This window comes from the organism of the source record quoted next, unplaced genomic scaffold (genome assembly GCF_019419815.1).
Source record: "Pyrus x bretschneideri cultivar Hongxiangsu unplaced genomic scaffold, Pyrus_bretschneideri_v1 Contig44, whole genome shotgun sequence".
NCBI classification, from domain to species: Eukaryota; Viridiplantae; Streptophyta; class Magnoliopsida; order Rosales; family Rosaceae; genus Pyrus; species Pyrus x bretschneideri.
The window spans coordinates 3,152,585-3,174,450 of NW_025999768.1; the positions used below are offsets into that span (position 1 = coordinate 3,152,585).

Here is a 21,866-nt window from a genome sequence, read left to right on the forward strand (position 1 = left end):
ACAATCTAGCTCGTATAAATTAAGAGAAGAAAATTCATATTGTAAATAGATAATTGAGTTAACCCACGTTTCCCACCGAAAACTAGTTTACATACTAAACGACCAATTTCCCACACTTGAAAACTAAGATACAAAAGTGGAATTAGTTTCGAATTTGCTATTTGCGAAAAACCTGTTGGTGGGTAACATAAGTTTACTCCATTTTCTCACAATAAGCTGCTATATATAATTTGATATTGAATTCGCTATTTATGAAAATTGAACCTACAAACTCCTATTTATATATAAAAGAATACTAATAAACATTAGTACTAGCGGCAGTTATCATGTAACTTTAGTACCAAGTTTCACACCCTCATGACCCTCTACAACAGTTGGGCTCAGGTGAATCGAATTGAAGAAGGGTTGGATTTTTTGGCAATTAACATCGTTGGACCTTTCAAACTCCTCGTACGACCCAAACAAATTTCAGAGTCCCAAATTCGCGGGAGTTGAGTTAGGACCCAATTCCGCGGGCCCCACCAGAAAATTCCAAATTCAAAACAAATCCTGAGCCACAAACCAATCCGTTCCGTGGCCCAAAAATTCCTCCAACTCTTCAGCACCACCAGCAGCAAGCAGTAGCTCGCTTCCTCACTCTTCTTCTCCTCCTCCTCCTCCTCTTCCTTCTCCTCCAAATTTTACAGAAACCAAATTGAAATTTGCCACCTTTTAGTCACGGATAGATACGCACGGAAATGGCGAAGCTCACGCTCAGAGCCGAGTGCTCCTCCTGCTTATTTTCACACAACACAAGCTCACAATCTCCCCTCTCCTCACCCAGACGACGTCGTTTGCTTCGGTTTCCTCCGAAGAACAACTTGGAGTTGAGAGTGATTTGTAGCATTCAGGAGAGGGAAAGCGTCAGGGAAACCAAGAGGGTCAATGGGCTACCGGTGGATAAGGTCCAACGGGCTGGTTCGGGTTCTGGGTCGGATTCTGAGGGGGAATTGAGTCAGGAGAGCGGGTCTGGGGAGGTGGGTTTTGATTGGGATTGGCCGCCGTGGAAGAACGTACCTCAGAGGTACAAGCTCATTGGGACTACTTCGCTTGCCTTCGTCATCTGCAACATGGATAAGGTAGTTATGTGGCTCTTCTGGCTCTGTATTTATTTCTCGCTTAGGCATTCATTGAACAAGTTATGGGCTTGAAATTTTCAGCTTAAACTTTGATGCTTTTGTGGTGAAAAGGAAAGAACTTTGATGCAAAAATGCAATTGGACGTAGATTTTGGGTTGTGGGTTAACTACGTTTTGGCTTTAAACGAATTAAGTTTGTTCCCTTGGCATGCGGGATTGATTAAGTTTGATTTTGGGTGTTTGATTGACAGGTGAACCTGAGTATTTCTATAATTCCAATGTCTCACCAGTTTGGATGGAGTTCATCCGAGGCGGGATTGGTTCAATCGTCGTTCTTTTGGGGGTATGCATTGAGTCAGTTGCCCGGAGGTTGGCTTGCCAAGATATTTAGTGGGAGGTTTGTTTTTTTACAAGCTCATTTCAAGTTTTTATTATGTTACTTATTTATTTACACATAGACCCATGCAGTTCATCCGTGGCGGGATTGGTTCAATCCCCAAATGCTTGTTTATTGATCTTTTGGCCGGGACAGATAAGCCATGTTCATCTATCATTTTCTTCTAATGCAGAAAAGTTCTTGAGTTTGGAGTGTTAACTTGGTCCTTGGCTACGGGACTTGTCCCTCTTGTTGCTGGATTTACACCTGGTTTAGTTTTGTCCAGAATTTTGGTACGCTCATCTACGACATATTCTATTTTCTACGGATTCTCGTAAATCAGTTCAACTTTGTTTAGCCGTTTGTTTTCGTGCTTGATTTCCAACTTATTGTTGGTTTGAGTATCAAACCTACCTGTTACTTACTGAGAGCTCTTTTCTTTGAAGTACAGGTAGGAATTGGAGAAGGCGTTTCCCCATCCGCCGCAACTGACCTTATTGCCAGGCATGTATGACATTCTTATATTTAGTTTGGTCCATTGTAGATTCATAGGTGGTGTTCATGAAGCATTATTTTGTTCAAATTCAGGTTGTCTAGTGGATCCAATTTCTTTGTGTTTGAGAACCCTAGTAATTGTTTACCGGATGCAGGACAATACCTTTGGAAGAGCGTTCACGGGCTGTAGCATTTGTCTTTGGTGGTCTGAGTGCAGGAAGTGTTGCAGGGTATGTTGCATGGATAAGATTCAAAGAAGATTTGGTTTTCTTATGTCTATATTCGTTGTGTACTCCACGTTGATTGATGCCCATTTGTAACTTTGAACTTCTTGCAGGTTTCTTCTGGCTCCTCCCCTTATCCAAAATCTGGGGTGGGAATCTGTATTTTACATATTTTCCTCTTTGGGGATTGCTTGGTAAGTAGCGGTTTCAAACACCTCAGAATTAGTGGTCTCCTTTGTTTTTGGTGAAGAATTAATTCCCTTAACTTCTTCTGGTCCAATGTGAAAACTTATTTATTTGTTTATATCAATATGCCAGGAACAAAAACAATATTCTTCTTCCTTTTTTTCGATTTTCTGCCAAGTACAACCTTCTGTCATGATTAATTATAGAAGAACTTACGTGGCCAATTTATTGTTAATAGCTCTCTTTTTTCCTCTTTTCCTTTAGAAAAATATGAAATGTTATACATACTGAAGTCTGGCAATATGCTCATGTTGTTTCCCAATATATATGTCTTGAAGGTATCTAGGTTTTCAGTTTCTTGAAGGACAAGCCTCATGGGTTGGTGAATCAATTCCACGTGAGCATTTAATCCCTTATTCATTTTCCTTGTTTATTTGGAGAAAGCTTACTTATTTTCATGTAAAAATGCACAGTTGGATTACTTATCCGAAGATAAAGTTGACTAGTAAATCAGAGGTCAATTTAGTATTAAGGGCCTGTTTCTTTGAGTAGCCAATGCCTTCCGGTCATTATCTTTTTTGTTAAGGAAAAACTGTTTGGTTTCGGATTCAGAATCATGAATATTAATGCTTGACGCACCACTATTGTTTGTGCCTATCATTTCTCTCGTATTGTTCTTCACTACATTGTCTCTCTTTCTGATGCAACTAGTACCATTTTGCTAATGTCTGAGCAATCACAATTGTCGCCATAGTTACACTGATCACTACCATTTCCAAAGATATATACACCATTCTATCACTGTATATTCCCGTTCATGCATGACAAAAAAATTTGTCACATTGCATTGACTCTGCCAAAGACTATGTATTTATTTGTACAAAGCATACTTCACAAGAAAAAATGTACTTGATCTTGATAATGATTTGTCATTACTTCAAGTCATGGATAGTGTGGTAAGTTGGTAACTATACCAGATGCTGTTGGCAAGGTCATCAATATTCAAGCATATGTTTGTGCCTTATTTTTCACGTACCAAATTTCTTGCATAGTGATGATTCCTTTTATTCTCTTGGAAATACTTGATAGGGTCCCAATCAACAGATGTGAAGAAAACATGGAGTACCGAAGAATTGGGTGACTTGTTGAAGGTGTGATTCTTTTTTCTGTTGTATATGTGTGACTTGGGGCAATGCTGGTGTTAACGAGGAAAATGCTCACAATTAAGTGACGAATGTTAAACTTTATTGTTGTCGTTAGACTAATTCAGAAATTAACTGAAACCTTTTGATTTATATCATTGCTTTTAAGTTTTATCATAGTTTACATAGCGATTACTGTGTAGTAATTTGGCTTCTTACTTGCTTTTATTTAATAGGATGTACCATGGAAAGCATTTTTCCAAAGTCCAGCTGTATGGGCAATGATCTATGCTCATTTTTGTGGAAGCTGGGGTCACTATACTTGCCTAGCGTGGCTTCCCACCTATTTTAGGTAATTCATGCAGACTTTTTACTTTGTATAATGATTGGGAGGTATGCTTTTCCTTTGTTTGTCTATTTAACGAATGTAAGTTGTGGGGACAGTTGCCAACAGTGGTGACCGTAACTTAGTCTGGGAAATAGAAGGAAAACGAAAAGTACTAGATTAACTTAAGGTCATTTATAAGTTATCTATTCTTTTTTTTGAAAAGTATGTTTGTAAGGACTTGGTATCTGAGGAAAGTATGTAATATTCTATGCAGTGAGGAGCTGAACCTGAATTTGACAGAAGCTGCATGGGTAAGTCTAGACTTATTTCAACAAGTATGCCCATCAAAGCATCATATTTCTGCATACGGTTTTATCAATTTATAAAGTTATTCAGTTGTATCATACCAAGGGGTTTCTATTTGTTTCAGGTCTCTATCCTTCCTCCATTGGCTTCGATCTTTGTGACCAGCATTGCATCACAATTTGCTGATAGCTTGATTTCTAGTGGAGTTCAAACCACTACGGTAAGATGATTTTAGATCGAGCTACTCTGTTGTATATGATGGAATCAGAAAACTCCATCTAGAATTTTTAGGTTTTTCCCAAAAGATGAAAAACGCCCTCAACAATTTCTCAAGTTTATGGATATGTTTGTGTTGGCTTGTTAATTTAATTGCTACTTTTACCTGTGCAATACATAATAAACTTGTGACGTTCATAATATGAGTTTTGCATCATTCCTTAACTTGCTTAAGGTAATTTTTGCACTTAGACACTCTTAATGTTTCTGATGTCCTTGTTTTGTACATGTAGGTCCGAAAAGTTTGCCAAACAATTGCCTTTTTATCTCCTGCAGCTTGCATGACTCTTTCATCTCTTGATCTAGGATTGCCGCATTGGGAAGTTGTTGGGATTCTCACTGGTGGTTTAGCCCTTTCAAGCTTTGCCTTGTCAGGTACAAATCAATCGAATTTGAAGCTTGATTTTGGAGGATGGTGAATAGAATTGTTCTTCTCCTACGCTGTCATAATATATTCAAACGTGCAGGATTGTATTGTACCCATCAAGACATGTCACCCGAATATGCGAGCATACTTTTGGTATGTAAACTTACTACATGAATTTTTATTACTGTGCTGGAAGCCTGGAAGATGCTATGGAGCGTCCTATTTTTGTTTATATCCTATCTCTTCCCTTTGCTTGATTATTAATCAACTTAAATTCAAATCCAATTCGTATGCATCTTTGTTAGGATTTTTAGTGATATGCACCTTCATTCTGGTGTGAAGGCTGGGTGGTGGAAGTTTGTGTTGTGTCGTTTTATCAATCGACCTGCATGATTGAATTCACTGGTCTGACTTATCTTGGTAGTTCTTGTCTTGGACATTTCTTGACGTAATTTACTCGTGAATCGTGATACTAAGAGCTGTATGCAGTTCATCTCCTTTTGGACTTGATATACATGAGTATCAATCAAAAATACGTCAATGCATTTTCTTAAAATCAAGCAGACCCAGATATAAATTCAGTTGATTTGACGGATTCAAATTTGCCACTCAGGGTATTACCAACACTGTTGGGGCGGTACCTGGAATAATAGGCGTTGCCCTCACCGGCTTTCTTCTTGATTCCACTCATTCATGGAGTGTAAGTAGCCTCTGTTAGTGCTTGTCAACTTTTTACCACCTTCAATAGCTTACATCCTTTAATTACTTCGTCTTAACTGATTCACTTACGTGTTATGCAGATATCATTGTTCATCCCATCAATATTTTTCTACCTGACTGGTACAGTTGTTTGGCTGGTGTTCGCCAGCAGTAAGCCTCAAACCTTTTCGAAGAGAGACTGACCTTTTTTGTAGTTCAGTCTTTTTCTCTTGAATGAAGCCTTCCAAATAGCGGGATTCGTCATTCAGTGTATAACTAGTGTCACCTGTGTTCGGAAATTAGCTTAGTATTCACCATTTGGTTCTTTCTGTACATCTAGAACAAGGCTGCTGCACATGTATATGTAATCTTCCATGACATACACATTTTTGTTGTAATCTCGAATAAGTGTTCTTGGTTAGCCCCCAAACAACGACGGGTGGAATCTGATATTGTACAGCTGTTTTAACAGTTCACAACTTCACTTGGTATAAATATGTTCCAAAAGGTCAGATGTTTTTGTCAACATTTGAATTGGTTCCGAATTCCGATATTTGGTGAGCGGAGATCCAAACACAGGACTTCGGGTGCAAAAGTAACTGCTTAAGCTACTTTTAAGAATAGAACAGTATAACGATGGAGGATGAAAATTGAATTGTATTCTCTCTTATTGAAACAATGTTAACGATTACACTTTCAGCATTGCCTACCTGCAAGCAGGGGGAACTACGTATGGTATGTGAGCAAATACAATTGAGGACGGACCGACCAAAATTGGTTCCGATGCATTTACATACACAGGGTTTAAGCTAGGAATGATCCCGGATGAATCTACGCGCAAAGCGTTTCCATTGAGCAGCATGGTTTGGCTTTGTATATTTCCGTCCTTAGGTGTTAGATGGTATTCTTCTCTTTCTGTTGAACTTCTGGGACCCTGTTGGAGCTTGGTCACATGTGATCTATGAGGCTTGTGTGATTTGTGTTTATGTCGCAGAGTCCAGGTAGTGTTGAAGGCAACTCTGGCCTCGGCCGTGGTGGTATTGTGAAGGTTGATCAGTAGCACCGTAATCCCTTTCTGTTAAGATGAAATCATAATTAGCTCAGGAAAACAAAGAGTGCTGATTGTTGTCTTTCGTTATATTGAAGCTGCGGTTTAGACTTACAGATTGTTTTGCGCAGTGTGCGTAAGCACGTATCTTTTTTGGTCCAGAAAAGCTAGTTGCGAGGACATTTCTTCCCATCAACCGATGCCAAAGCAGAGCGCTGGCACGGAGAAAGCCAGGATAAAGCATCATGTGTGTTAAAATGTTGTCTAAAATCGGCTTCTAAGGTAGTTAAGATCGGTATGTAGTTACCTGTAATAGTCGGGATTAGGCTCGAAGGTAGTAGTGTTGAGTAAACCGTAGTTTCCTCCAATCAATGTCTGTCTGCAGTAGGTTTTTGTATCGTAAGATGCTGACATACCGAGCTGATCCAAATACCTGTTTGAAACATCGAAAATATGACTCGTGCTAGAATTCAAACATGAGAACGAAAGAAGATGCTTTAGATGTTATGGCCAAGTTACCAGAAACTATATACAAATGTATTGGAGACAAGATGGCGACCGCTATTGTAAGCACCTCCAGCTTCCCCAACCCACGCAGCTGCCGAAGTTGCAGAATGCTTTAGGATGCCGTGGAGGTTGCTGAATGTGCTAGAAATACGGTCAAGAACAGATGGATCGAGAATCTTTTCAATAAGGTGTTCATCAACCCCTGAGAATACAAAAGCACTTCTTATATCAGTTAGGAAGTTGGAAATTAAGCCGAAAACAGGACGTTTCGCAATGTGTTTGTTCAATCAATTATACCTGGCCCTAGATTATATATATGGTGAGTGACAACGTCTAAGGATGTGGTGGTTTTATCTGTGTAGTCTTTGAACCAGTTCGCATCGAAAAATCCTCCCGGCGAGAGGATCAGCGGCTTTGGTTCGACGCCCTTGTAGATGTCTTGTACTATCTTCTTCAGAGCAGTTGTATCGGATACATACTGACTCGCCGAGACTGTTGTTCCGATTCCATGTCCACACAATTCATTTCCTGGCCAAGAATTGAAACACACTCAGTTTTTTCTAGACAAGTACGTTATAACTTTTGTGACGTTGTTCAACGACACTTCGGTGCGAAAAGCGTTCTTACCGAGCTCCCAACCATGTACGGTGTAGTTGTTTTTGACGCTGTAACGGATGAAAGACTCCGAATTGCTGTAGTCCCAATCTCCAGTTGCAGTACCGTTCGAATTAATTGCTCGTCCGGTGAGAGCATTTAATCCGAAGATAATCTTAGCCCTGAAGAGATCGTCAATCAGATAATGTTACGTGCTCTTGTTTTCAAAAATCTAAACTTTAATCAAACAGCAGAAGGAAAAGAGAGTATATTCTTTTACCCTGCTTTCTGAAAAAAGGAGCTTAATTCATCCCATCTATTCATAGGCAAGCAGCCCTGAGTGAAACCAAACATCTCAGAAGTGCTTTTTTGAAAAGCATCACAGCTTTGCTTGATATCTGGTGTAGCATATATCACCTTATCTTGCAATGTGCCACCCAATCTAAGTTTCAATGGTGAGAAAGCTGCATAATTAGCAGAGAATTAAGCAAGTTTTTCGACTCTTATTTATAAACACCGGATTGAAAACCGAGTTTTTCTAATGGAATCAAGAAATTCCTACCCTTTATAGCATTTAACAAGATAGTGTTGTTTAGATCCTGCACAAGAATTATCACATAAATATCAGAAAGCATTATAAATGCTAAAAAATATGAACAAAAACACAGAACAAAGATAGATTTCGGATATTTTGGAATCATAAATTGGCAAAAACTCATAGAAATTCATAAGAAAAAGTAAATTTTAAGACTTGTGGATCAGTTTAATTGTGAAAACCCCAGAAAACAACCTGTTTCAATAGAACAGTTTATTTATTTATTTTTGTGTGTTTTTTTTTAACTAAAAACACAGAAAATGGAATCAGAGGATATAAACTTTTAAAAAATCCAAAGACATAAAAAGATTTATGATTTGTGATTATTTACAAATCTAAAGAAAAACATATGAAGGTGTAGGTGATCTAGAGAGAGAGACATTATGTATATGTGTATGTATATGTAAATGTGTGTGTGTGTGTGTGTATTACCAGATTGAGGAGAGAAGCACGACCCCAGCTGCATGTACCATAGTCGCATTTCTCAGGTGGCCACCAATCAAGAGTTGCACAAATAAAATCGTCGTCGATTTTGGCAATGGCGTCTCTGCCATTGATGCGGACTGTACCTTCCACACCTCCTCCTCCAAACCCCACCTTCGAATTTACAGTACAAACCAAGAAACTAAAAGAAACCCAGAAAATGAATCCCATTTGCAAGATATCAGAACCCATCTGCAACAAGATCTCTCTCTCTGTCTCTAAGTTTTTCTTTCTGTAGCTCTTGTGTTTATATATAAATGGAGGAGGAGGAGGAGGAGGAGGAGGAATCCATGAAAGAAAAAGTGAAGAGCTGAGATTACTGAAAAATTGCCAAAAGTGAAGGTGTTTGTAATTGTAACAGGAGAGAGAGAGAGAGAGAGAGAGAGAGAGAGAGAGAGATGAATTAACAGTTTAAAGAGAGATATCTGCAATTTGCTATAATTGTGTTACAAAGATAGAAAAAAGGCATATAATACGTACAACAAACTATTGGGAAACCACGTCAAGAGAAATCTACTCACGACATTGGTCTCCTTCCTCTCTGACTATGACCCTATTTTTATTATTGTCATTAATTCCAAGTTGTTCTTTCTTTACCGACAAATTACACAAGAGACATTTTTTGTATAATTCTAGGATGTGTTTTTGCGTCCGTGTCAATATATAATTTGCATGCAAACATACATATAAAGGCGCAATAATCAAGTGCTCAAGATTACTAATATATTTACAAACTACTTTACTTCTTATATGTAAAGTAAGAGAACCACAGTTACGTACATAAACTTTGATTTATATAAAGCCAGTAATTTAACGACGTAAAATTTGACTCATTACACGTAAAAGAGCTGCGGAATGTTGATTGTTTTTATTTATATATGGCTTTCGTTTTAGATGAGCATAAAGCTTGGGAATTAACTATATAGTATGGAATAAAGTTGCTAATGGTAGAGGTGGGGTTGGAAGTTGCTTGCAAGTTGCTAAGTGGGTCCATGAGTTTGCTTTCCAAATTGAAAGGTACAGAAGTTTTTTTGTGCGTTGACAACACGATATAGTATATCAAATGTTATAATATAAGTGTTTGATTAAATGATTAGTTATGATACTTAATATATCGGGTTATGTTTTCGGCAAATTAAAAATCTCTCGTAAGGTACAAAGATTGGCCTTTACCAAAAGAAAATCATGAAACGGTAGAAATATGCCTGGTTTTACTGTTTGACAGCGGCGCCCAGCCACCCACCTGGTCATGATTTTTGGATTCTTAGCGTGCACTTCGCTCGGGGTTTGAAAAAAGATCATTATTTTATACTTGTATTTCATTTGGCAAAGCAAACTAATAGTAATTAGGGTAAAAGCGATTAGGGTTTTTATTTTATGGAAAACTGATTGGGGTTTTTTAATAAAAATCGAAACATGCATGTTTTATCAACTGTCGTGAAAAACCCAGTTTGACGTGAATATCGCATGCATGTACGAATGTTGATGCATTTAATTCAATAACAATTTGGTACAGAAATTAATTTGTGTTAAAAAAACAACAGAAAACAATTGAGGTTTTTCTTTACCAAAAATAGGAAAAAAGAGGTCGACATGAGCACTTTTTTTATGAAAAGATCCGCAAAAAAAATTAGAGAAATAGAATTAACTAACCCCAACGCAAAGCATGCAAATATGTAATAAAATACCATTTGTGATTATTTAATTTCTTATTTCTCGCAATCTAAACTTTCATTGGAGACTCTCTCTTCTTATTGAGAGATTTTTCAGTGTGTCGCAATCTAAACTTTCATTCAGGACACAGCCCAGTAAATTATGTGTCATAATACAATTAGTTGAAAACTTGAAAAAAAAATTCAACTAATTGTATTATGACACATAGTGTACCGGACCGTATGTCCGGCACACTAAAGAATATATCTTGCTCTCCTTATGTTTCCCAATCGAATACTTGATTTTGATAATGTGATAGTTTATTTAAAATGTAATGCTAGGGAGACTATATATTTAAATCATATTTTTTAAACCATATGACGTGATTGATGGTGATTGAATTAATGTTAAAGTAGTGATTAACGTGCTTATCTTTTATCGGTGATACATCTCATGATTTGCTTACTGTTATTTGAAGGATCCAATGGTGGAATCGAAGCATTGAATTACGAGAATACAAAGTAACAAATGTTTCCAAAATGTTGTATTTTGAAAATACTTGATTTAATAATGAAAAACAACCATAATTAACTTTGAGACGATGGATTTGGTGAGCCAAACTATACACTAGGCTTGGTTATCCTACAATTGTTCGATGACATTTTTCTGTTTTTTTAGTATATAATTGCAAGACGACGTTTTTGCAATTTTAAGCCATGAACATAAAATTTTGTTCTAAACTCTAATGTACGTGGTAATTTTTATAATAAGCATATGAACAAGTTTAGTTTTTAGCTTTCCATGTGAAAACATAAGACATAAAAATCACTCACTCTTCTGATATAATCATCTCAATCATGAGTTCCCATAAAATTTCTGAAGTTCCATCCTTCTCTTTTGATTGTCAATTTCGTGCTTTATATTCTCTATCAATTACTTTCATATGATCTAAAGTCCCTTGTAATTTAATTTTCTAACTCTGGCACTGACAAATAGCTTCGTTGACATATTATTCATAAGGTACTTTCTTGTGTAAGCAAGCACAACATCAAAATCCAAGATGATGTTATATATAGCCTACCAAGTACCAAGAGTTTGTTGGAGTCCATGAAACGTCAATGTTCATGTCCATGGCATGGTCGGACTCCAACCACGTCCATATGTTTGTTCGTTCATTGAGTATAAAACAATTTATACTCTAGCTAGCTAGAGCCCACACTATCTTTTTCTCCAACAACCATATGGAATTATGGATTATGGATATTTTTATGTATTATAGTTTAATATTTTAAAAAGTGTGTCTGCTTAGTACGACGTTTTAATTTTTAGTGATGATATTTCTTTTCACTCGTAAATGAGAGGTCTTAGGTCTGATTCTCGCAAAAGCAAATTTAAACCAAATTATTATGGCCAGCTCATTGTGAGGCTTAACCCATTCCCTACCCCTTAGTATAGATAATATTACATGTGTTAAAAGAAAATGTTATTAAGTGTTTGTGTGCGTGTGTGTGTGTGTGTGTATTCTTCCTTAATTGCCTTGATTTGTCAATGGGATCAGGTGAATTTTCACCCACAACAGAACCACCAAAACCTAATCCACTGGATGGTAGATAAGAAATTGCCATCTTTTGTGGTCTTTCGTGCTTGGACTTTGTGACATCATTATTATTATTATTAATCAAAAGCCAAAGCCTAACTTTAAATTATTTGGAATAACTGAATCTATGATTTGCTCACACCCACTACACCCATCACTGTCGCATTAGATTATTTCTGGATTAAGCAACAGCAGATGGTAATATATATTTTTCCAAACTTTAGCTATATAAGCAAACCCTAGATTAACACCGAATCATAAATTTAATTTATATCTAAATTCTAAAGTCCCGTTCACAGCTGTAATACTTTTTTAAGGTTTAATTTTCTTTCTTTGAACCCATTATCTATCTCTACAATAAAGCGAGAAGTGCAGTGAACAGTGAAAGCATTGCGATGGACAGTGAAATTTGGTGTCCCTGATGCCGACAAAATTTTTGGTGTCACCCCTTCGACGAAAATATTTGGACAAAACTGCCCCTCAACTAAAAAGATTCAAAACCTGCCTAAAATAATATATCAAATCAAGGGCAAGTTGGTAATTTGGTTATTGTTATGTTTCTTTCACGTGCAAGTATAAAGATAGTATAATGAGACAAGTAAGGATGTCGAACCACAAGAACTTATTAGACCTCTACAAATTACTAGCTTTATATGAACCCTAACTAACCAATGGAAATGAAAACTGAATTTAGATTAAAGTAACTTAAAATGCAATCCAAGATAAAGATGAATGATAGATTGTCAGAAACAATGGAAATGGAACTAGGAATATTGATTTCACCATTAGAAGTTAATTCCATGAAAATTAAGTCAAAATGCATTCAACTCTTCAATTTGCAACTAGGGTTTGTTTTACTTATTTATGATCATCCATTTGATGTGTGATTGTGATCAAGTACTCCTAATATGCAACCTAGTTGTGATGTTCAACTTAGATTAGCAAGTAAAAATCCATTAAGATCAAGAAAACTTCAAAGAACCAAAGAAATCACATGGTAGAATGTATGCATAGCAATTTCTTCATTCATTCACACGTCCACCAAGATTAAGTATGATGTATACTATAACTTTGGATCAAATAATTCATAAGTTGCCCTAATGGCTGATCAAACATTAAGATTAACAAACAAATTATACTATAAAATCAGTGAATGAAACAAGAACACATATTGGTAATTTGAGTACCTTCACTTAATAACATAGAGTAAGTTTGCAAGGCTACATCGAATTCTCCAGGTATGAACATAACTACACAACATGATTACAAAATATATAAATATCAAGAACAACATGAGTGAAATTAAAGTTCATAGAAGAAACCCCCTTGAAGCAATTCTGATGTTGAACTTCTCCAAGAACAGTGCGGCTGGGTGGTTTCTTCGATGGTAGCGGGTGGTGAAGGGAAATAGGGTTTTGTTTCTAGAAGAAAAGTCAAAGAAAGAGAAGAGAGAGAGCTATGGGCGTCCCCAAGGGGAAGCTTATGTAAAAGTGGCTGAAACTCTCAGTTTTATAAGGTTAAAGAGGCTGTTACAAATTGCTAATACATCCCAGTAATTCGGCATTTAATTCCCACGTTTTTTTGCTGTTATGGGTCTTATAAAGAGCCATATTCATCACCATATTCAGTTTCCACTGATAATTCTTTGTCTACATCAGCATCCTTATTCAATTCTCCACTTTTAGCATCATTTTGCCTTATTTGTCCTTAACTGAGCCTCAAAATACAATTAGCTGCACACTAACACAAAAGAGGGTAAATTAAATGCAACTAGTTTAACTCAAAAGTATCACAAAGGGACTAGGAATGGATGGTATAAATGTATGAAATATATGAGTTATCAGTTATCATAAAATATAGGATTAATCTCAGTTTACTATAATAAAGTTTCTTGGTTTTCAACATTTGATATATGAAGTTTTTTGTTCATCCCAGAGTGATACATAAAGTTATAATTTTAGGAAATTTTCATACATCCGTTAAGTTTGCTGTTAAATTTACCGTTAACTGATGATGTGACATTCACGTGAAAAATGACTGGATGCTGCGTGGATATTAAAAAAAAAATTAATAAAAATTTAAAAAATAAACTTTTGGTCTTCTCTCCTCTGCACCCACCCTTCCCCATCCCTCTTCGACTCCACCCACTCCTTTTCTCTCTCTCTTTCTCTCTCCCTCCCACATCTCTCCATCAATGGCCTCCTCCAAGTCCACATCTCTCCTAAACCCTATAAGGCTCCGGATCTCCTCCTGGACTGACGTCTCCGCCCGTTTCTTCGGCCCGGCGGCACCGATGGAGAAACCAAATCCATAAAAAACAAACAAAAACGAAATAATTCGTATTTATGGAGAAGGAGTGGTATTGGTAGAAGAAGAATGAAGACGAAGAAGCTAAAGCCTCGATTTGGAGGGAGCCAGAGTGACTGTGTCTTTACAGATCTCTTGCTCTCTCTCTCATCCTCTTTCTCTCTCTAAGCGTAGAGAACTCAAGATTCGTCAATGGGCTTGTGGGAAGCTTTGCTCAATTGGCTTCGCAGGTTAGCTCCTCTATCTCTCTCTCGTTTGGGTTTTTCAATTTGTTGGGGTTGTTGTATGATCCAGTTTTGATACATTTGTTTCTGGAATTTAGATTTTTCTATTATTTTTTTACTGTACGGAATTTACAGAGACTTGTTTGAATTTCTAGTCTTTTTTGTGTAGTTCTGAGCTGGGGTTTTGTTTGAAATTTTAGTCTGTTTGGTTTAAGAAATGTGGGTTTTGATTGTTAGGTTTTTGATGGATTTGGTTTCTCCAGGCGATGCCGCGAGGCCGAAGAAACGGGCGGAGACGTGGGTCTAGGAGGAGATCCGGAGCCTGATAGGGTTTAGGAGAGATGTGGGAGGGAGGGAGGGAGGGAGAGAGAGAGAGGAGAGAGAGAGAGAGAGAGATGGAGTGGGTGGAGTCGAAGAGGGAGGAGGGGGAAGGGTGGGTGCAGAGGAGAGAAGGGCGGGGGTCGGAAGGGGTGATGGAGAAGACCAAAATGTTTTTTTTTTCCTTAATTTTTTAATTTTTTTAATATCCACGTGACGCACCGTTATTATCTACGTAAATATCACATCATCAGTTAACGATAAATTTAACAGCAACCTTAACGGATATATGAAAGTGTCCTAAAATTATAACTTTATGTACTACTTTGGGATGAAAAAAACTTCATGTACCAAATGTTGAAAACAAAAAAACTTTAGAGAAAACTGAGATTAATCCTAAAATATAATATAAATATAAATTGGGAGAGAAAAAAGAATAAACAAATGAAAAGGAAGAGAGGAAAAAAAAAACAAATGACAAAGTTGAAAGTGCCCATGTGGGGAAGAAAAATATAATAAAAAATAAGAAAAATCAAGAATGTTTTGTTCAAAATATTTTAACAGGCGGGTAGTGTCGGTGATAAAAAAAAATGTCTAAGTCGCGCGTAGCACTGTGATTAAAAAAATGTCTTTTGCACACGACTGTTTATTAAATATTATTTCTTAATTTTTAAACATTTAAAAGATGCGTAGTGCTAGCAACAAAAAAGTCTCTCACACACGTATAATAATGTGATTCAATTAGTTGTCAAATGATTTTATTTTTTTTTTAACAAACGATGTTATCTACATTAAGAGGGAGAGGATGAGCTTAGCCTCACTATAGGCTAAGAATAATGTGATTCAATCAATTGTTTATTAAATATTATTTTCTTTATTCTTAATGCAAATTTTATAAAAATCGATTTTATAACGTGAATGCAGCTGCTTTAATTGGTTTATATAGGATTTCTTTTAGCATGATCTAATATTATTCATTTACTTCAAATATTTGACTTTCCTTTTGTGAATTTACGCATATAAATATATTTACAATGTGTAAGTTGCGAATAGCACGCTGTAATTTAAAAAATGTCTTCTGCACTCGCGCGTGAATGCGTATGAAGGCTAGTAAGACTAAAATTAACAAGGCACACCTTAACTTATAGCTAGTCAATCTATAGATACTTACAGCAAGGTTAACTTACATACCTCACAAACTGCACAGATTTATCTGGCATCACCAATCTTCAGTTGTGAGAATACTTCGTTTGTTGCCAGTGTCCGATTCATCCACCCTGGAAAGGGTTATATCATCTGGGTTAACTGTAGAGCTATGGGAAGGAAAACGCTGAACATTTGGCAATACGAATTCTAATGAAGCATTGATTGTGCTGTCCTCGTGGGGCTCTCTATGCTTTGCGGTTTGCTGGAGCTGTAACGCATACTCCAAGTCCCACAGTACATCCCCCATTGTAGGCCTATCATTAGCATCTTCTTGCAAGCATTTCTGTGCTGTCTCACTAAATTTTCTTAGCGAGCTAGGATCAATCTGACCCTTGAGTGAGGAATCAACAATCTGTTCAAGCAATCCGTTCTTCTTGCAATTCATTCCCCATTCCGCTAAATTTATTTGCTCTATTGGTAGATTCCTAGCTAGAGCAGGTCTTGCACATAACACCTCAAGGAGAACAACGCCGAAGGAGTAAACATCCGATTTTTCTGTCAACTGTTGAGTCATTATGTACTCAGGATCTAGGTAACCAAAAGTGCCTTTGACATTTGTGCTGACATGGGTTTCATCAAGTGGACCAGATCTTGAAAGGCCAAAATCAGCAACTTTGGCAACACATTTTGCATCCAACAAGATGTTGGTGGACTTAACATCGCGGTGAATGATGCCTCCGGCTGCACCTTTGTGGAGGTAATGAAGGCCCCTTGCTGCACCAATGCATATTTCAAGTCTTTGCTTCCATGACAAGCGAGGCAAATTTGATTCATATAAATGTTCTCTCAAGGTCCCTTTTTCCATGAACTCGTAGACCAATATCATCTCAGACCCTTCATCACAGTACCCAATTAAGGAGACTAGATGGCGATGACGAATCCTGGACAAAACCATTATCTCTGTTTCAAACTCTGGAAGCCCTTGACCTGAACTATGTTCATGTCGCTTACCTCGCTTGACAGCTACAATTCTGCCATCTGATAGAGTTCCTCTATAGACGTTCCCAAAGCCACCCTTGCCTATCAGAAATTTTGTGTCAAAGTTGTTCGTTGCTTGCTGAAGTTGAGCAAAAGACATTTTCAACCCAAGATTTAGATAAGTTATAGGGGAGCCAGTAATCGTTCCCTCACTGAACCTGCTGTGGGTACTCCCTCCTCCAAATGCAGGCATTGGTGACCCTTCCGAAGTTTCAACATGCTTTGCCTTTCTGTATTTCAAACCGAACAAGAACCCGACAACCAAAACGCAGATAAGAGACAGACCTCCAAGAACCGAACCAACCACAACAGTGACATTTATGCTCTTGGGCTCTTTCATATATGGAATTGGTGCCGATTCCTCCATTATTTCCAACATTTCCAGTCCATTTAGAAAGGAATTGTTAGTGTCAGTTTTTTCTACGTTAGGACCTATGCTGATGTTAATGAGTTCAGACTCCTTAGACTCCACCACAAAATCATAGTAGTAAGGGATCTGGTAGCTAAACACGGAATTACTGACATTCTTAGTGAAGTTTCCATTGGAATACAAGTTAAAAACAATGTCGCCAGATTGGCCAACAAGGTCACAAAAGTGTGCCCGGACGAGATGTTTAGCGTTCCTGCGAACATTAAACGACCAGGTTATGTTGAACAAAATGGATGGGTTGCTACTACCATTGTTCATTACTTTGGCAGTCTCGTAAACTAAATCTGGGGCAATAAAATAATTAGCAGCAGCAACAAAACCATCATTTACATACTCGTTTTCATACTTGAAGTACTTAGGCGTCTGTAAGGGTCCAACTTTCCATACAGGGTTTGACTTCAACAGATAAAGATCATCAGGATCCCAGTTTCGCCATAGTTTGTCCTTATCTGGTCCGAGTTCTTGACCTCCAACATTCACCCTATAAATTGTATGTAGAACTAATGGGGAACTACTTGTGTAATTCTTAGGGCTGAAATTTGCAGGGGCAAGGAAGACTTCAATGGCATTTACAAATGCAAAAGACGATCCACGAGGCGTAAAGTATATCCTAAATGAGCCAGGATGAACGCCAAGAAAGAACTCCTTTATCGTAGAATTGCCACTACTATTCTTAGCAGTGAAATTCTTCAGCAACATGAATCCAGAATTCGAAATATTAGGAAAAGCCGAAACATCAAAAGTAGCAGCGGAGAGATTACTTGAGGAAGAGGCGAAAGCCAAGAAATGCAGACGTACATAATAAGTACCGTTTTCAGTGATGTCAAACTTATAGTAGGATTCTTGCCTGAAAATTCTTGCTGTAAGGTAAAGATTCGACTGGTTGCCGCCATTGATACAGCTGCTCGCATTCGAGTGGAAGAAACGATCTGCAGTGAAGACATGGTTATTGAAGGTGGCATTAGCATTTGACCCACAGTTGATGAAGTACTTATCAGGGGGCTCATAAGCCAACGAGGGAAAGTGAAGGGATGAGAAATGGAGGAGAAAAACAAGCACGGAAAATAGAGGGATAGGGATTTTACGGATAGGAAGATTTTCCATGAAAATTTGATGGAGTTGCTGAATTTTGCAAGTGTTTAGGCTATGGAGTTCTATCTAAGTGACCATGTAAATTATTGAAGTACGAAAACTTGGAACAGAAAAAGCGGTGGACTTTGAAGTTTAAATGCCAACCACTTGAAAATTCAAGGGATAATAATGGTAGATTCAACACCCTTTATATTTGATAGGCTGTAGATATACAGGAGAGGATATTTTGGGTGGTTTATCTGTTTCTTGTGAAGGACTATGACTGAACTATATTCCACTAGCATCAAGTTTGGTGACTGCTTCGTACTGTCCTTTTGCATTTGGATGAGAACAAAGACCTTGACTACATTATTAGGACCCTACCTGGATATTTAATAAATTAGAAGCGAATACAAAAACGAAATGGTTATCCAACAGGGTTGTTGATGAGTCGATATTATATTATATATTTTACCTTATTCTTAATTATAGTTTATTGATTATTTTGGTAGAATTTTGATACTTTGTTATGTATTTTCAATGTAGGACATTCGACTTCCTGTGGAGCAAAAAGTGACCAAATGGATGAATTTTGGAGTGATTCCAATTGGTGGATGTTCGTGAGTCTTTCAAGATGATTTTTTCAAAATTTCAGATTTTTCTACCAAGCCATTTGGCCGTGGCAATGAAATAAAGGTCCAGCGCGCAACTTTTTCAAATTGACGTTTCTGGACGTTTTGGGTATTTTAGAGGTCAAGATGACATATTTTGAGAGAGAATCCTTCTGAGGATTTCTTCCGCTTTCAAAAGAGACCTTTTGAGACCAAATCGAAGTAGATTTGGTAGATCAAAAGTCTAATTTTCTGATAAATTTGATTTTCAATTCAAATAACAAAACCTTTTATTTTTTAGGATTAAGAAAAAGAACATCGAAAGTATGACTCATGAAAGGTCCTCATCACTGCGGGCTAGCTGCAGTCCCACGCAAAACCATTACTTAAAACAAAATGGGTCGGCTCAGTCTAAGAAATGATCTAGAAAGTTACATAGCTGTAAAGAAAGGAAAACAAAAGAAAAGGACATACAAATAAGTCTTCTGGTAAATACTTGTTTCTTACGATACTCTTATATACATTTTCTCAGATTTTATTACAGCACGCTAAGAAGTTGCTCTCTCTCTCTCTCTCTCTCATTTTTAAAGAAAGGCCCGAAAGATGATGGTTCGGGTCGTTAAAATATATTACGGAATATATTCCACAAAAACGTGTTGTGTAAAAAAATGACGTCACGGATCCGTCCCGTATATACATGGGTCGTTTTAACATGTGATTAGGCTAATCATAATCAACACCGACTTTCTAGTTCTATATATATACATGATCAGTCCTAGAGTTTGTCGTTGATGCATGTTTTGTTTTGAAATGGGATATATACCTTATCAAAGTTATCACGTAATTACAAATGCATGCAAACAGCTAGTATGCGTATATAAAGTGTATGCAGCGACCTAATTCGAAGCTGGTTCCACCGTCCGAATAAATAAAAGAACAATAATAAGTAGATGATTAGAAAAAGAGACAGGAATTAATACCCTGATTACGATTTCATACCTATTTAGATTTCTCTTTGGTTTTAGCTAACAAATAAAGTTAGATACATGTATTTCTTCATTGCTCATAAGAGAAAATTTTAGTTGAAACGAGTTCATACGCTATTGTTTCTAAGCAATTTAAAAGACTCTGGAAATAATTAAATCTAGCTTAAAATGTCTGAAAGCACTTTTAGTGAAAATGTTGTTTAAACCAATTTTTTGTAAAAATCCAAGTGGATCCTAGAAAATCAATTTTAAGTTGTTCCGTTAAGAAGTATATATATGATACTTCTTCCAAAAAACACTTAAACTGCTTTTGGAACCTAAAATCAATTTAACCAAAAACGTTTTTAGTTATTTGAAAACTTCTTTTAAACGAATCCTATAACATTTTAAAAAATAGGAGCAAAAATCTTTTTCGGCCTGCAAAAGGGGCATTTTACCAAAGTTCTCAAGGGAATCATAACTAAATAAAAAAGTTTTATTACATAAAACAACCTAAACAAAAGAGAAGAGAGCATCGTATGCTCTAGACTGATGCAAAAGCAACCTAGCCAGGGTGAGATTCTCTCAAAAGCAAAATTAAATTTTGCTGTAACATTCATACCGTCACGTATTATTGTCATTATAGTTAATATAGCATGACCTAGGATATAAGATTGATAATTTGATCCACAAGTTATAACATTAATCTATCAGTAATACAACGTAACGGTGTGACACGATAAACCTTATTCAAGTTGACTTGAGTGAAGGTGGATGAGCAGTGCAAAAGCTCTTGAGAGATGGAGGGAAAGATGGGTTGAAAGGAAACAACTTGGCCCAACAATCGTCAAGCGTTTCAGCGACGGCCTTACAACAAGCCGGCCCGACCTGGTCGAATCGGGCGTTGGAGAGCGCATCGTAAATCTGATCGACGCAGCCTATTACACTTTGGAGAGGAGCCCAGCATTGTCGGAGCTCTTTCCAGCCGGGCCGACCTGGAAATGTCCTTGTCCTTGGAAGTCCCGACTCCCAAGGGCCGTGCGGCAACATGGGTAGTAGTGATGCTGCTGGCGGTGCGGCCAACAGTGCTACGTCCATGTTTGCCGCACAAGCCACAAGCAAGAACAGCATGGAGAATTTTGCTGGGGATTTTGCCGCCATGGTGCTGGGGAGCTTGAGGATCAAGGTTGAAGAATGGGAGATTTTAATAGTTTATTATTTTTTATGTGAAAATTTGAAACGTTTAATGTGAATTGATGAAACTGTAATTTGCTTAAAGAATCTCTTCAGTTAAAGTGATGATCTATCACTGCATTTAAATTTAATCAGTTTTTATTCTTTAATAAAATAGAAAATCTTAAATGAAGTTTCAGAACAAAGGGATTTATCACACGATAGTGGACAGAGAAAGGATGAAATGCTTCTATAAGCTTTTTCGACTCCCAAAAAACTAGACTGCTGTAGCTTGGTCACCAGCTGATCAGCCTGATCCCTTTTTTTTTTTTTTTCAAAACAAGGGATTTACTATTATGCAAGATGTAATAACTACATATCAATTATGATTATATAAGCGGTTTTTGGAGAAGTATCACTCATGTGCTTCTTCAAAAAGCACTTCCAATTTTTTTTTTTTCAAGAAGCATTTAAAATTTCGAAAAACAATTTTATTTCTTTCAAATAAAAGCACATGTTACGAAAATGTTTATGATATAAGTGCTTCTTATAAAAACGATACCAAGCGGGCCTCAGTGAATCAAAGCCCA

The 21,866-nt window shown here is 37.1% G+C and overlaps 2 protein-coding genes and 1 pseudogene across 2 annotated transcripts; 1 reads left to right on the plus strand and 2 right to left on the minus strand.

The window, feature by feature from the left end:
- Window positions 1–556: 556 nt before the first annotated feature.
- On the plus strand, window positions 557–6,028 carry LOC103953862 (probable anion transporter 6, chloroplastic). Its single transcript, XM_048567348.1, has 15 exons — window positions 557–1,118; window positions 1,369–1,514; window positions 1,687–1,786; window positions 1,945–1,997; window positions 2,144–2,218; window positions 2,326–2,406; window positions 2,737–2,795; window positions 3,488–3,549; window positions 3,777–3,892; window positions 4,143–4,179; window positions 4,299–4,394; window positions 4,684–4,825; window positions 4,918–4,970; window positions 5,431–5,517; window positions 5,618–6,028. The coding sequence occupies exons 1-15, from the start codon at window positions 738–740 to the stop codon at window positions 5,717–5,719; spliced, it is 1,590 nt and encodes a 529-aa protein (XP_048423305.1). The 5' UTR covers window positions 557–737; the 3' UTR covers window positions 5,720–6,028.
- A 127-nt stretch (window positions 6,029–6,155) lies between these two features.
- On the minus strand, window positions 6,156–9,291 carry LOC103953861 (heparanase-like protein 3). Its single transcript, XM_009365664.3, has 9 exons — window positions 8,693–9,291; window positions 8,228–8,264; window positions 7,946–8,129; window positions 7,699–7,847; window positions 7,369–7,599; window positions 7,084–7,273; window positions 6,872–6,997; window positions 6,680–6,779; window positions 6,156–6,591 (listed from the first exon to the last, which is right to left on the minus strand). The coding sequence occupies exons 1-9, from the start codon at window positions 8,933–8,935 to the stop codon at window positions 6,223–6,225; spliced, it is 1,629 nt and encodes a 542-aa protein (XP_009363939.2). The 5' UTR covers window positions 8,936–9,291; the 3' UTR covers window positions 6,156–6,222.
- Window positions 9,292–15,794: 6,503 nt separating this feature from the next.
- Window positions 15,795–18,973, minus strand: LOC103953860 (annotated as a pseudogene).
- Between the last annotated feature and the right edge of the window lie 2,893 nt (window positions 18,974–21,866).

Bases quoted from the DNA above. Each gene is read 5' to 3' on its own strand.
- LOC103953862 (XM_048567348.1), top strand. From the start codon at position 738: ATGGCGAAGCTCACGCTCAGAGCCGAGTGCTCCTCCTGCTTATTTTCA. The intron at 2,219-2,325 runs GTATGTTGCATG...AACTTCTTGCAG, and splicing joins AGTGCAGGAAGTGTTGCAGG to GTTTCTTCTGGCTCCTCCCC. The intron at 3,893-4,142 runs GTAATTCATGCA...TATTCTATGCAG, and splicing joins TGGCTTCCCACCTATTTTAG to TGAGGAGCTGAACCTGAATT.
- LOC103953861 (XM_009365664.3), bottom strand. From the start codon at position 8,935: ATGGGTTCTGATATCTTGCAAATGGGATTCATTTTCTGGGTTTCTTTT. The intron at 6,998-7,083 runs GTAACTTGGCCA...TGTTTCAAACAG, and splicing joins ACATTTGTATATAGTTTCTG to GTATTTGGATCAGCTCGGTA. The intron at 6,780-6,871 runs GTAACTACATAC...TCTCCGTGCCAG, and splicing joins CCTAATCCCGACTATTACAG to CGCTCTGCTTTGGCATCGGT.